The sequence below is a fragment of the Electrona antarctica genome (genome assembly GCF_951216825.1).
Source record: "Electrona antarctica genome assembly, chromosome: 10".
Taxonomy (NCBI): Eukaryota; Metazoa; Chordata; class Actinopteri; order Myctophiformes; family Myctophidae; genus Electrona; species Electrona antarctica.
The window spans coordinates 54,054,442-54,069,690 of NC_136791.1; the positions used below are offsets into that span (position 1 = coordinate 54,054,442).

The following is a 15,249-nucleotide window of genomic DNA, read 5'->3' on the forward strand; positions in this document are numbered from 1 at the left end:
CTGAATCCAGCGAGGGGAAGCCAGCAGTAGTTCAAACAGACCATTGGGAAGAGGGTGCTGATGGAAAAGACAAACTGATTGAAAGGCTCCTCACGCAAGAAGAGATGAACGAGATGGCGGAGACAACAGAGAACAACAACAAGGTCCTGAAAATGGAAGGACAGAAGAATGGGGTGTTCAAGAAGAGAACAACAAGCCCCAAGTCTCTGCCCAGAATGGTGGATGAACCCTGGGCTGGAGATGCAGGGACCTTCACTTCAGAAGACCATTCAAACCTCATCAGCACACCAGCTTGAACCTGGGCCTGAGGATGAACCTGCTCCACCTCAACCAGTCCAGGAGATTGAACCTGCTCCACCTCTATCATCGCCACTTGGATCACAGGATGAAGATGCAGGGACCTTCAGCACCTCAGTGGGAACTCCTAAAAAGAAGAAGAAAACCTGGAAAGTAGTGAAGGAAAGAATCAGGGACACTGTTGCTAGATGCATCAGCACACCTGAATCCAACGAGGTGACGCCATTAGACAAATGGTACAAGGCTTTCCAACAGTTAAACCAGATAGTACAAGAAATTCGACAAGAATAGTATGAACGCCAACGTCAACAAGCCCAGGAGAATGGATCTCCATCACCACCTCAGTCAAGTGGAGGTACCCTGGTTGGAGGAACCCTGGTTTGTCAAAATTCATCAAAAGTTCGTCAAAGTTGGTCAAAGCATCTATGACGCTCAAGATATGGCATTTTTGGTCCTTTTGGAGATTTTTTAACAGTAAAAGAGTATGCAGAAAAACAGCAACAAACTAACCGCATCTTTCAGTCTAGCAGGCTCACTCAGCCCATTATTATTCAGATATCTTTGTACATTTTTGGTAATTTTTTAAGGTTAATGGATATCGTAACAGTAGGACAAGAACAGCAACAAGCAAACCGCATCTTTCAGTCTCAGCCCATGCCTCCCACGACTCAGTGCCAGTTGGCCTTACGCATGAGAATGCTCCGCTCCGTGGGCGCCTACTGGCACAAGAAAAACTGACTAGCATCTCTCCCAGCCTGGTATCCCCCAACAAGTCTCGTATGTTTTCATGTGTCTTTATACCTCTCTCCCAATCCAGGGGTCCCATGAACAAGAAACAATAGGTGTAGCAATGTGTATATATAGCTCTGTTTACACACTGCTTGTACCCCCTCCAACTGTATATATTTTCTCCATGTTCAACTGTTTTTATATTTTGACACTTGCTTTGTCAATGTAAATGTATGTTTTCTCGCGCTAATAAAGCTCCTTTGAATTGAATTGAATTGAATTGAATTGAATTGCTTTGTGTATACAGGCGTCCTGAAAGGACGTCAGGCAAATGGCAACTTGTGATATGCATACAGTCAAGAAATGGTAGATCAATATATGACAGAAATTGCCATAACACTCCTTCCTCTTGGCACCTTTTGCATACATGAAAATTGTTTAGTAAGATAAGCAAAAAGAAAATTGAAACATAATAGGCCTACAAGAATACACAAACATATTACATATCCATACGTTATTGCGCACAATGTAAACAAATACAACCGATAATCGAAATTGAAACATACAGTGTCTTTGCACAATATGATAATGTGATGCAAAGTTCACGAGAACTGCATTGATGCTTGTGTTTTTCTATATAGGCTTGTTTTGCTTATTTTAAGCACTTTACAGTGACATAAAGTGTGTCACATGGACACCCTCCACACACACACTGGTGGAGTAATCTGTTTAAAACCTTATATGCAGATATATTGGGGAACTCCTTATATGGTTATGACTGAGTCAGAATGACGTCAGAGGTATGTCAGCGCTCCGACCGGCCCATCCTCCTATTAACCATTTTAATTTAGGATGTGGAGATATATCTGTCTGTCCATACCAGTAGGCTATATAAGGTTTCATACAGAATATATGAAACCTTTATTCATTCTCGAAAAGAGAACTGAGGTTTACCCTCATTTGCAATGTTTAAGATTTTGAATTTGTGTTTTATACAGTCTATATAAAACACAGAAATGACAAAGGACCACAACAGAAAATGAGTAAGTAAAAAAGAAAACTATTACATAGTGAGGTCCCTAGAGATTTAAGGTTATTACATTTGCCCTATGTTTGCCTAATTTAAGACTAAAGGCTGACATTGTGAGCTTTTTCAATCATTCCTCCAGGAATTATCTAAAGCATAAGGTATTTAAGATTGCATTTCCTATAAGTGGGGATTGAACTCACACAACCTTTGACAAGAATCTTCTAATGCACAGAGCCATAACCTGTGCTGAATGCAGTGTGTTCACTTTGAGTTATTTTAAGCAACAGACAGACAGGTACCATGGAAGTATATTCAAAAATCACACCCATGTGAAGTGAGTGTGCAACTCCGTGTGGGGGTCCCCGGAAGTTCCAGACCCACAGGACCACAGCCAGGGTGCCGGCCCGGTTCCGGCGAGCCGCCCCACGTCCGAAACGGTTGAGAAATGACAGAGTTACCGTGTGGGGGTCCCTCTGCTGTACTGCACTGTACTGTCACTGTACTGTACTGGCACACCTGAAATCATCATATATACAGTTAATATGTGCGTGTGTTTGTGTGCGTGTTAGGTTGCGCACAGGTGGTGAAAAACAACCATGCTATTTTCGTGCTCATACCCACCCACCCACCCAGCCACCCACACACATAGCTCCGTAAGGGAGTGGTTGCACCACTCAAAAAGGGATGCACACATATTATAAGCAGAGTTTTGTAACTTGGAGTGTAATTCATCTGTATAGTTTACAAACTTTGAACCATCTCCAAAGCAGCTATCAAAACCCAACCCTACAAATGTAATATACAAATGCAAATAGCTCCATTTAAGATTCAAGGTAATTTTAATGTGTTGGCATCACAGTTCATTCATGTTTTCTTGGTCCCAGTGATAATCACAGTATAATCACAGTCCAAACCTTACATAAATAACCTGTCCACCTGACAGAGTCCAAATGTATATTTGCAACTATTTATACAGTGTTTGTATTTACGAGTATAGCAGGTTTGAAGTATTGAGGACCAATGCAAAGTTCAGACAGGCTGAAAGTCAATAAGTCAATTATTTTCTTATGACAACTAATCTTTTGGGTCTTGGGACAAAAGGTTTAGGAACCAGCGCTCTCACAACACTAACTGAGATCCAACTAGAAAAAGTGCCCTTCTGGGCACAGGTCTCCACCAGGAGGATAGGAGTGTGGGTGATGTTTGGCAAAATGTTTAGGAGTTTATTTGTTTTTGTGTGTGTGTGTGTGTGTGTGTGACGCGACTTGGCCTGTTGTAGCGCCACCATGAGGCTGATTTGAAAACTGTCAAGTGGCATTTCTTCCTCAGCCTAGTAGTGGGAATAGGCATGCACAGTTTCACCGCAATTGGACGCTGCGTTGAAGAGTTGTGGCGATTTGTACAAAACGGGCTACTCCTGAAAACTTTAGAAGCCAATCATAGCCAATCAGGATGGATAATTATGAGAAATCAAACAAATCACATGACGATGGAGAGCATGTGTACCGATTTGCGTGAAATTTGGATAAAATCTGAAGGAGTAATATTAGAAAATGTGTTTTACATATGTCGGCCTCCTGGTGGCGCTATAAAGAGCAGATGTGAAAAATTCCAGGCAAAGGTTTTTCCTTGGCCTCTAGGGAGTGTGCATACATGGTTTTACACAGATCGGTGCAGTTATAGGTAAATTATTCACTAGTCCGATCCAGTAGAACAGTTTGCCGGCCACTGCTACAGAGCTGATGATGAGGTTATATCTTCCCTTCTTCTCTGGAATCCTGCCTCAGAGCAGACCAGAGGTAGAAAACTGCCGTTCCCTGATGTCATCGCTAGTAGGGACACATGCATCAGTAAGCAGGAACTGGGTCTGGCAATGAAGGACCGGGACGTCTGGCATGGCATCGTGAAATCCATGATCTCGACCGCGGTCGAAAAATGATGATGATGATGATGTTACTATTGTATTGTAGTTGATCTACTGTGCTGTTCACCAGCTGACTAAGCTATTACCCATGCACAGGCTCCTGTCCTGGGTTTACTGCACCAGGAGAATAACTTAGAGGTGGTCATTGGGAAATATAACCGTTATAACCGGAATATCCTCCTCTGTGGTAATCCACACATCATCATGGCCACAACTAAACTAAACAAACCATGAAACTGTATTTGTGTATAATACTGGTACTGGTTCTAACATACAGCCACTCATTCACAATAGACGTTGTTGGGACAAGAGCCTTTGTGTGTTCTGCAGTAGATTCATGTGATCAACGGTAGCTACTTAACTGAGCCTGTCAGTGACGGTGACCAACTGCCACGAGAAGTGATCCATACCTACTGTATAAAAGGTATAGATAGTATAGGCTAAATCACCCTACTTAACGTATTGCCAAGGATATCATAACCAGTGGATCTTCATAACAAACAAATGGCCCCTAAGGTTTGATCACATCCTCTTCTGTTTGACACAGAAGCACAGCATTGCTACCAATGTATGTCCAGTCTATACATTTGTTGTTTATGTCCATTCCTATGTACCTGAGGTAAGCTGGGGATAGAACTGGAGCAAACTGGGCTAAAGCAGTGGTTCTCAAACTTTTTAATTTCAAGGACCCTCAGTTTGATATTCATTAGATTAGACCAGTGGCTTTCAACCTTTTTCATATCAAGGCCCATTATTTATTTGTAATTTGAGCCACGGACCACCCTGTGACGACATTTAGGCTCTCAGACCCAAAACTAAAGGATATTTTGTTATCATTGGATATCATCTAATTGTGTAGACTTCTTGTAAATTAACAGTAATGTACGTTCGTAGATGATTCTTTCATCATTGAGAGCGTAAAATGAAATGGTTTCATTTTACACTCTCAAGAGTTAAAGATCTATAAGGGTCTATTTGGTTACCAACTCTCCATCATTCAGATGAGGACCACATGGAACCCCCTCAAGGACCACTGGTTGAAAGCCACTGGATTAGACCATGCCATAAGACAGTGTACGAATGTACACTGTCTTTTCTTACACTGTCCGAGTTACAGTCCAATAGTATAAGGGTCCACTTGGTTCCCAACTTCAGTATCAATCATTATGCCTTTGAAACCCCCTCAAAGACCGCTGGGCCTTCCTGTACATCAGGGGTTCTCAACGTTTTTGGCCGGGGACCCCCGGAAATGCTTTGGCAATGTCTCGGGACCCCTGCCCCGCCCCCTCCCGACCCCCAATATAAATTGACTGCTACAATAACCTTAAACCATTTTGGGCGGGAACCCCTTTTGGTGTTTTAAGCATTGTTATAATTTAGCTATTGAAAAATAGCAGATCTACAAGCTCATAGCGCGCCACCGAGTGGCGCGCTATGAATTTGTAGGTCTGCTATTTTTGAAAAATCGTGAAAATAAAATTTAAAAAGAAATCTTTTTTTTTTTTGGAAAATAATTTGGGGACCCCCTAAAATAATTTGGCGACCCCCTGAGGGGTCGCGACCCACGGGTTGAGAACCCCTGGGCTAAAGAATAGCGACTTTAAGCAACGACGGCTACGGCAGTCGGCTACGGCAACCGGAAATGGATCAGTGCTCGATACATAAACCTGCTCTCCGTCGCAGCCCTTTCTACTACGGGAGAACCTACACTTGCACGTAGTGTCTACAACGCCATGTCATAACCATGTTTATTGAAATGATAGCTGTCATACATTTACACCGATTGCTCCATCACCTCTCTTATGCTGTGTAATGTGTTGGCATGCTCTGAATGAAGAAATAACACTAATACCATATGTCATATTAACCATGTTTATTAAAACGGTTTTTAGAATAACACAGATTGCTCCAGCACCTTCCTCTTTCCACTGCTGATCATGTCCAGCGCATGTAAGAATTAAGCAATATCGGCAAGTTAGCTGACGCGCGACGGGGTGTTTTAATAATAATAATAATAATGTGTTTATGTTTGACACATGGACGCGTCACCATGGCAACCAATGTCGCCGTCGCCGGAGGCTGTTAGCTTAACGATTTTGACAGCTACGGCGTGGGCGTCATAGCCGCCGTACTTCCGCGTAGTGGAGCCGTCCTGAAAACAGTCGTTGCTTAAAATCCCTATTGATGGGAGAGCTACAGTACAGCCAGGTAGTAAGCAGCATCAATGGCACAGGCAGGGTGGGGTGGGGGCAGGGTTACGCTAGCAGTGATGCCAGTGCTGGCTTGCTCTGTTGTGGCTATCTTGCAGGACGGAGTGCGCAGCTGCACGTGTGGAAGACCTGCCATCTTCTTTTCCTCACTTGTCTTGTCATCAAACAGTCTATGTTGTCCGGACCTGGGCGTGGCGTGTTTTGGATCTGAAGCGAAAGAATATTAGGAAAGGATCACTTAAGTGAAGGAATGTGGTAGGAACAACATGAAGTGTGTGTGTGTGTGTGTGGGTAAACATTACTTGGCTGTTTTATCAGAGCTCTGTCTGGTTTGAGATGCACTTCTAAATTGACCCTCCAATCTGCAGTAGATTCCCCCTGCAGGCTGCAGACAAACGAGAGAGAGAGAGCCGCACACGCACACGCACACGCACACACACACACACACACACACACACACACACACACACACACACACACACACACACACACACAATGCATCATTAGAAAATGCTAATTCCTAACCCCTGTACAGTTTGAGACCACCACACGCTTTCATATCAATGCAATTACTAATGTAAACATCACTTCTTAAAATCATTAATCATTTGTAATATACACATATACAGTGTATATATACTGTACAGTATTTATCTGGTGATATTGTTTTGGTGATTGATCATGAAAACAATAAAGATCAAACCTCAATATTGTCTTTAGATTTACTCTGGTCTTGATCTCCAAACCTCATCTTGGTCAGGTGATCAGTGATTTCCACCAAGCGACGCTGGTCTGAGACACGTAGGGAGCAGAGAGGGGAAAAAAAGATTGTTGTGTAATTATATGTATAAAAAACTTACACAATGGTGTTGACTCAGTTTTACTTTTGACTTCGATTCAATTCAACTCAAGCTAAATTCATGTTAACCCATTCTGTGTGGGAACCCCTTTTGGTGTTAGCATTATGTTATGCTTTAGCTATTAAAAAATAGCAGATCTACAAGCTCATGAGCTTGTAGGTCTGCTATTTTTGAAAAATCGAAGAACGACTGACATAGAAACATAGCTTTTTCAGAAAAGTCAGGATGTAGAAGACATTTTTAGAATCTGATCTCAGGTCAAAATGGATTAACACATGAATATAGTAATACAAATATCCACACAGTGGCATAGATGTAACGCATAAGACAAAGGCTGGACGTGTTTTAAATTATTTCCATGGCGGTCTTTGATAGAGAACAAATAATACCTTCTTCCCTCTGAATATCCTGGTTGTATCTCAGCGCGCGAGAACTGTCCCATTTGCTCTTCTGAAGGCTCACTCTACAAAAACACAGACCACAACCAACCATCAGGGTATAGGCACACATACGCAACACGTTGAACACTATGCTTGTAGATCTGCTATTTTTCTATTTGAGGTATATAAACTAAGTCACACGTTAATGAGAAAAGTTGTCCATAGACTAATGGCTAAGAAAATAATCGACAGCTGCATCCCTACTAACTTGATTAATTGAAATATTTATTAACAGTTTGCAGAATTACAGTACATTCCAAGCACAAACTCAATACAAAGTTTGTATACAAAGACTGTTAACTGTGAGTGGACGACCCAATTAAGCATTACACTTGTTTACAAGAGGGTCCACCTTGTTCAATTCATCAAACTACACACCAGAACACCGGCACCAGAGCAGATTCTGACTGGCACTGCCCACAACCTGCAAGACAACATGGTAAACTGAGGCGCCTGAAGCCTTGCCTACAACGATTCTGACGCAGACGTGAGACCGTGCCGTCAGACTCAAGTCTGTGTCACAAAATGATCCCTGGTGTTTGTTTCAGTATGCACTGGACCATTGCATACTGTCCAATAGGGCATTCACTTCTAGTCATTTTTACTAGTTGACTAGTTGCCTAGTGTCGACTAGTTGTTTAACCACCTATTATGTAAAAAAAAAAAGAAAGAAAGAAAATCTTTTTTTTTTTTGGAAATAAATATTTGTACATTTAAAAACTGTGTACATTGGTGACTATAACTATAATCTACCTGATCTTGAGGCCTACAAAATCGGGGGAAAAAAAGACAACTTTTTTTTGTTTTTCTTATCAACTAGTCAACTAGTACCAGCAAGGTCGACAAGTGGATTTACTAGTCGACTAGTAAACTAGTTGATACTAGTTGCTTAATGCCCTACTGTCCAATCCAATCAGCAACTTTTATTTTCTAACCCAGATTGGACCCGGGTCTCCTGTTCTGTGTATATCATCTGTATATCACTCATCCAAGAGGGAATCCCTGCCTGGCCAGGCTTATGATCTTTAGGAAGTACAGTGTCCCATAAACCTTTAGGAAGAGATGTAGTTTACTCAGAGTAACTCACGTGAAAGGCGTGTTGTCCCTCGACAGTGCCTGTGAAAATGGATAATATATATATATTTCTTTAAACTCTGAAACCACAGCAGAAAGTACAAAGCTAAAGTATGTACCAATACTCTGCCACTAGAGTGAGTCAGACTAGATTATACAGTGTTCTACCACAGGGGTTCTCAACCCGTGGGTCGCGACCCCTCGGGGGGTCGCCAAATTATTTTAGGGGGTCCCCAAATTATTAAAAAAAAAAAAAAAAAAAGATTTTTTTAAAATTTTTATTTTCACGATTTTTCAAAAATAGCAGACCTACAAGCTCGTAGCGCGCCACTCGGTGGCGCGCTATGAGCTTGTAGATCTGCTATTTTTCAATAGCTAAATTATAACAATGCTTAAAACACCAAAAGGGGTTCCCGCCCAAAATGGTTTAAGGTTATTGTAGCAGTCAATTTATATTGGGGGTCGGGAGGGGGCGGGGCGGGGGCCCGAGACATTGCCAAAGCATTTCCGGGGGTCCCCGGCCAAAAACGTTGAGAACCCCTGTTCTACCATATGACAAAACACAGAAAATAAATAATGCATTTTGGTGTGTGAAAGGAACAGAGGGACTCACTCTGTCTGTCTTTTCTTTGCGTAGAACATTCGGTGAGGACACTTGCCTTTTCAGTGGCCTGTTGGCCTTCTTTGCTTTCTTCGCAGCTGGAAAACAAATATACAAATACACTCGTTACTGTTAATGTTAAAGGACCACTTCAGTCATTTTCAACCTACAGTATCTTCATATAAATGGTCCTCACTAATGCGCATTCAAATATGGTACCATTTTTGTCTACCCCGTCTGTGTCTCTGAGGACGACTGTGGACAGTTCAGAAACCTGCCTACCAGTGGCATCGTTTGGCAGGTTTCTCTTTTTCATTTTCATAATTAGCAATGTTCCAGTATAGCATTCTAACTTTCCAGGAATAGAAAGCCTGCAGTTTCCATTAGCTTGGATTCCCCATGGATGATAATGGCAGGCGGGTTTCTGAACTGTCCACAGCCCAGTAGTCAAACATGGTGCCATATTATCATAAACATTAGTGAGGACCGATTATATGAAGATAGGTTGAAAATGGGTGAAGTCTTCCTTTAATGAGCATGGACTGGACTGCTCCATCTTACATGGCCTTTTCCGCCATCTGGTGGCTAAATAGAGCAAATCCACCCAAATGTTCTGAAAACTAAATTTTAACTCTTTCACATGTAAAAAACAAAGAAAAGAAATAAAGAACTAATTAAAAGATTCAACACTAAACCAATTAGATGATTGTTAATTGTATACTGTATGTAAACAACGATGTAAAAATACTAATCATAATTAGAACTTCACATTGACGCAGGTCTGTGACATCATAAGGGTGTAACAACATACATTTATTACACTACAATTTATCACATTATCCGTGATATTTCTCTCCCAACTACTCTACGTCAATCATAACTAATATGGACACTATAATCACTGACCACGGTTCAGAACACAGAATAGAATAGAATAGAATAGAAGTGCTTTTCGGTGCTGACCCTAATGTAACCTTGGGAACAGCAGCTGTGGAACTACTAATGTTTATGATGTTAACTCTACTGCAAATGGGTTATGATAATTACATTACTGACTATGTTAACCACTGTGATGTTTTGATGTAAAATGAGTTAGTATTTATAAAACCTTGTTTTTTGCACAGCTCCTCTTCATCGCCCACCTCATCCTCGGTGACCTCTGACCCCGTCGTGTACTCCTCGTCCTCCGACAGGAGGGACTGCTGCCTCTGGCAAAGGTCAAAGGGTAGAGGTCAATGTGAATACGGACACAACAACTCGGCGAACAACACCAATCATGTAAATATTTGATTCAGCTGATAATTGATCATCTGATTATGATTGAGTAGACAGGTGCAAAACGACACTGATTAGAGCAGTGGTTCCCAAACCTTTCAGGTCGAGACCCAAAAGAGAGATTAGACGTTTGCCTGGACCATTACTTCTTAATTATTTATTAATTTATTTTAATTCATGGGATTTCTTAGATTAGTTTGTTTAAGGCCCAATTGCTTCTCGCCCATTGACTTGCATGTTATATGACAGACTTCCCCATGTAAAAAAATCGATCATTTCAGGAGCAAAAGCTTCAAAATCTCTTTTAAATCTAGTCAACAAGGCCTGCAGTAGGCTAAGCACTGGGAAAATGTGCATGACATAATTTCAAATGAACTAAGTCTAAGAACTCGGGGAAATGTTAGCCATTGTTCACATGGCGCTCGTCTTTCACACGCTTCATGGGCTTTTTATTGAACAAAGCAAAATTCTAACATCCGTGAGCACATCTGTGTAATGTTAAGCTGTATTGTGTAATATGTGTATATGTTCAACAGGTGCACGCCTTGCTGTTTAAGTACAGATTTCAGCACGGTAATGCACCCTCCAACCGTTTTCGGAGTATGTGGAATCTGTCGCTCGTTCATAGACACCATCGCGTTATCCTGGTATTCCTATTCTTGCTATTAATGTTGCAAATGATTGTGCGTGTGCAGGCAAAATAACATTTGGCAGCTATGGCAGGAGATGGAAGCTTGTTCAACTTAGCAACGGTTGCTAAGCATTGGACAATCGCTTTTGGGGAGGGATTTAGCAAAAGGTCAAAATGAAGAAAAGTGATACATGATCCTGGAGTTAATTTAACTCCAGGAGTTAAATTAACGACCTGTGTAATGCAGTGTTTCTCAAACCTTTTCATGTCAAGGACCCCCAAATTGCTATGTATTTGGCCGCGGACCCCCAGCTGAAAAGGTTTTGTACCAGGGACTCCCAGAAGAGATGATTCATGTATAAAAATAGCAGAAGCATAATCTCGCATCACGGCACGAAGTGACGCGCTGTGAGCTTGTAGATCTGCTATTTTTGTATAGCCAACACATAAATGGATAAAGTGGTTAAAATGATTGTGACGCTATGTTAACCCATTTTGGGCGGGAACCCCTTTTGGTGTTAGCATTATGTTATGCTTTAGCTGTTGAAAAATAGCAGATCTACAAGCTCATAGCGCGCCACCGAGTGGCGCGCTACGAGCTTGTAGATCTGCTATTTTTTAAAAATCGAAGAACCACTGACATAGAAATATAGCTTTTTCAGAAAACTGTCAGGATGTAGAAGACATTTTTAGAATCTGATCTCAGGTCAAAATGGGTTAACTACTTTTGCTGGGGGCCCCCTGGAACCCGCCCCCAAAAGGACCCAATGATGTAATGATGAACATGAAGGGAGAGTCCTACCAGTTGCAGACTCCAGTTTTTCAACAGGGAGAACTAACAAAAGAGAAAGTAGGTGAAGTTAGAACCGGAGGATAGAAAGAGAAAAAGAGACAGAGAAAGAGTGAAATAGGAAGAGGAGGATGAAGAGAAGAACCTACAGTGCTGCCGTCTCCTCTTAGCGGTCCCAGCAGACCTGGCTCCAAGAAAACGTCACTGTCCAGAGCCTTGGTGGATCCACTGGACGAAGACTCTTCAGTCCTGACCAGTGGTGGAAAAAGTCAAACAAAATGTTTTACTCAACCCATTTAGACCTGTTGTAACCCAGGGGTTCTCAACGTTTTTGGCCGGGGACCCCCGAAAATGCTTTGGCAACGTCTCGGGACCTCCGCCCGCCCCCTCCCGACCCCCAATATAAAATGACTGCTACAATAACCTTAAACCATTTTGGTGTTTTAAGCATTGTTATAATTTAGCTATTTAAAAATAGCAGATCTACAAGCTCATAGCGCGCCACCGAGTGGCGCGCTACGAGCTTGTAGGTCTGCTATTTTTTTTTATTTTTTTTTTTAAATAATTTGGGGACCCCCTAAAATAATTTGGCGACCCCCCAAGGGGTCGCGACCCACGGGTTGAGAACCCCTGTTGTAACCTATAGGTTGTCATACCTTTCAATCCGGGAGCTTCCTCTGTGTCTCGTTAGTTTTTGCTATACAAGTAGCAACATCATTATTATTATTTTATATTTGAATACGAATTTCTAGGTTTTCAGAAAAGCGTTTTTAGAATCGGCTTCTGGTCTAAATGTAAAAGTATCAATACTGCAATGTAGAAATACTGTGTTGAAGTCAGTAAAAGTCTTGTAATCAAAAATTATAATTTAAAAGAGACGAAAAGGTATTGGCATCAATATATCACAATCACGTTTTTTTGCTCCCGATCCGAAACATCAACATTTTACTTAAGTACATTACTTGAGCAAAATGTACTTAAGTTTCGCACGCACGCACGTACACGTACACACACACACACACACACACACACACACACACACACACACACACACACACACACACACACACACACACACACACACACACACACACACACACACAAAACAATGATCAAATGATCTTGAAATAACACGCACACACACACACCCCTCTGGTGATGGAGCGGTGGACACACACACCGCATCTCTGTGCAGAAGGAGGTCGTTGAGGAGTTTAGTCTGGGCTGAGGTCACCTGGTCCCCTTCACTGTTCTCTTCATCTGGTACACTGACTATGTGGTCTCGCATCTTGCAGCCCTGAAGATGGAAATAACACAGAAACACACACACACACACACACACGCGCGCGCGCACACGCACACACACACACACACACACACACACACACACACTATTTCAAGGGCCCCCAAAACTTTATGTAATTCGCCGCCGACCCCCATCTGTTTTCCAGGGACAAAGCTGGTCACAACACATTTTCAATTATTTTTTAATATAGCTAAAGTTTAAAACAATGGCTATAAAGTGGTTAAAAGCTAAGGTGACACGGATGCGTTCCAGGTCTTAATGGGCTAAAGATCTGTCCTTTATAGTGTGATGACCCACGCTGAGATAATGAGGTGCATCGTGGGTAATAAGTAAGTAGCCTTGCCGAGCCATGAGGCCCATAGGGCCGGAGCCTATCTCCTGTTTATGTAGCGTGAGGCAGCTTGATGTACAAGTACACCCCCTGGACATGACTAGTATGTCGTAGGGACTTACCCCCAATCCAACCCTTGAGGCTGAGTGTCAAGCAGGGAGGCACTGGGTCCCATTTTAGAGTCTTTAGTATGACCCGACCAGGGATTGAACCCCGACCTCCCAGTCTCAGGGCGGACACTCTAACCACAAGGCCACTGAGCTGGTAGCCTGGGGTCCACCTATGCTTTCTATGGCATAGGCAGCTCCCGGCAGGATCCGCCGGGAGAATCTAGACGCAGCTGCGCGACATGAGACTATTTGATTAGAGCGACAGAGGGAGAGGAGTGTGTGTGTGTGTGTGTGTGTGTGTGTGTGTGTGTGTGTACGTGTGTGCGTCAATTTAACAAAGGTGCAGATAATCAGAAATAAGCAGAGAGTGATCGACGTTTGCGCTACTGTATGAATTATTGAGTGGACTCGGAAAAAAATCACTTTCTGGCCAAAAAGTACCGTTGTGCTCCCACTAAGGAAAGTAGGCTTTCTAATGACACAACCCGCCTTTGTTTTGGTGAGTAGCAAAAACGTTCTTTTTATTTACGCTAAAGAGGAGAGGCTGGTCTGCATTCATGCGAGCGGCGGACGTTTAGAGTAACATAGCTCTAAATGCAACGCATTAGAGCTATGGACCAGAGCTAACTCGGACCCAGACTTTTTTTTTCTCCCTGGAAATAAAAACGTCTGGGTTTCCGAGGCTACTGAGCTGGTATCATCATGGGTAATTCACCGTTATCATTAAGACTCTGCTCTCAGTCTGCACTCCGGCACAGCCCACGGCGAACACTGCAACCACCACCAGACCTATGACGAACAGACCCCCGGCCGCTGTCTTCAACTCATCTGCACACACACACACACACACACACACACACACACACACACACACACACACACACACACACACACACACACACACACACACACACACACACACACACACACACACACACACACACACACACACACACACACACACACACACACACAACTTGTGTGTTTGTAAATTAATCAATCGAGTGACTCGCTGAGTTTCTGACCGACTGACTCTCTGTCTGTCTGTCAGTCGGAATGACCTTTGACCTGACCTGTCCTGTGGGGACCGTGTCTGCTCTCTGGGGAAATAAAGACATCATGCAGTGTTGTGTTTTTGGCAGCAAACTCATTTCAGTCCCTTGAATAGTTTTCATTTAGTCACATTTTAGTCACCTGGAATGGTTGAGTGTTTTAATGTGTTTTAGGCAATGCCTCGGTGTGTGTGTGTGTGTGGTGCTGTCATATTATATGTGTAACTCCCTCCGAGCACAGACAGACACAAGTGGTTTCCTTGAAACTGATTTATTTGAAGACTTGTGGATCCTCCAAATTCACCGTGAAAACTATAAACAATACAATAAAACAAGCACGTTACAATTAACATAAATACGACATGACATGCACAGCATGTAGATGCAAACATTTTACCAAAGTAAAATACAGACATAAAACAAACAACAAATACCTCGTTGGCTGCTGCGTGCAAATAACAAAGAATGGAATCTCTTCAGTCTTAGGTCCTTATAACCTTTCTTATGACAGTCTCTTGTAACTTAGTCTCTTTGTGTGACCAGTGCAAAAGGAGCTGCTGCAACCTGCTGCTGCTGCACCCGATGTGGC

At 42.5% G+C, this 15,249-nt stretch overlaps 1 protein-coding gene across 1 annotated transcript; it reads right to left on the reverse strand.

The window, feature by feature from the left end:
- Nucleotides 1-6,231: 6,231 nt before the first annotated feature.
- On the reverse strand, nt 6,232-15,155 carry LOC306931030 (SANT and BTB domain regulator of class switch recombination-like). Its single transcript, XM_079512204.1, has 11 exons — nt 15,095-15,155; nt 13,010-13,158; nt 12,011-12,110; nt 11,874-11,906; nt 10,274-10,373; nt 9,178-9,263; nt 8,578-8,606; nt 7,440-7,513; nt 6,894-6,982; nt 6,493-6,575; nt 6,232-6,397 (listed from the first exon to the last, which is right to left on the reverse strand). The coding sequence occupies exons 2-11, from the start codon at nt 13,147-13,149 to the stop codon at nt 6,361-6,363; spliced, it is 771 nt and encodes a 256-aa protein (XP_079368330.1). The 5' UTR covers nt 13,150-13,158; nt 15,095-15,155; the 3' UTR covers nt 6,232-6,360.
- Between the last annotated feature and the right edge of the window lie 94 nt (nt 15,156-15,249).

Excerpts from the sequence above, each read along its gene's own strand:
- LOC306931030 (XM_079512204.1), bottom strand. The coding sequence starts at position 13,149 with ATGCGAGACCACATAGTCAGTGTACCAGATGAAGAGAACAGTGAAGGG. Across the intron at positions 9,264-10,273 it reads GGAGCTGTGCAAAAAACAAG|CTGCGAAGAAAGCAAAGAAG; the intron begins GTTTTATAAATA and ends TTTGTTTTCCAG. Across the intron at positions 8,607-9,177 it reads GCAAAGAAAAGACAGACAGA|GCACTGTCGAGGGACAACAC; the intron begins GTGAGTCCCTCT and ends CCATTTTCACAG.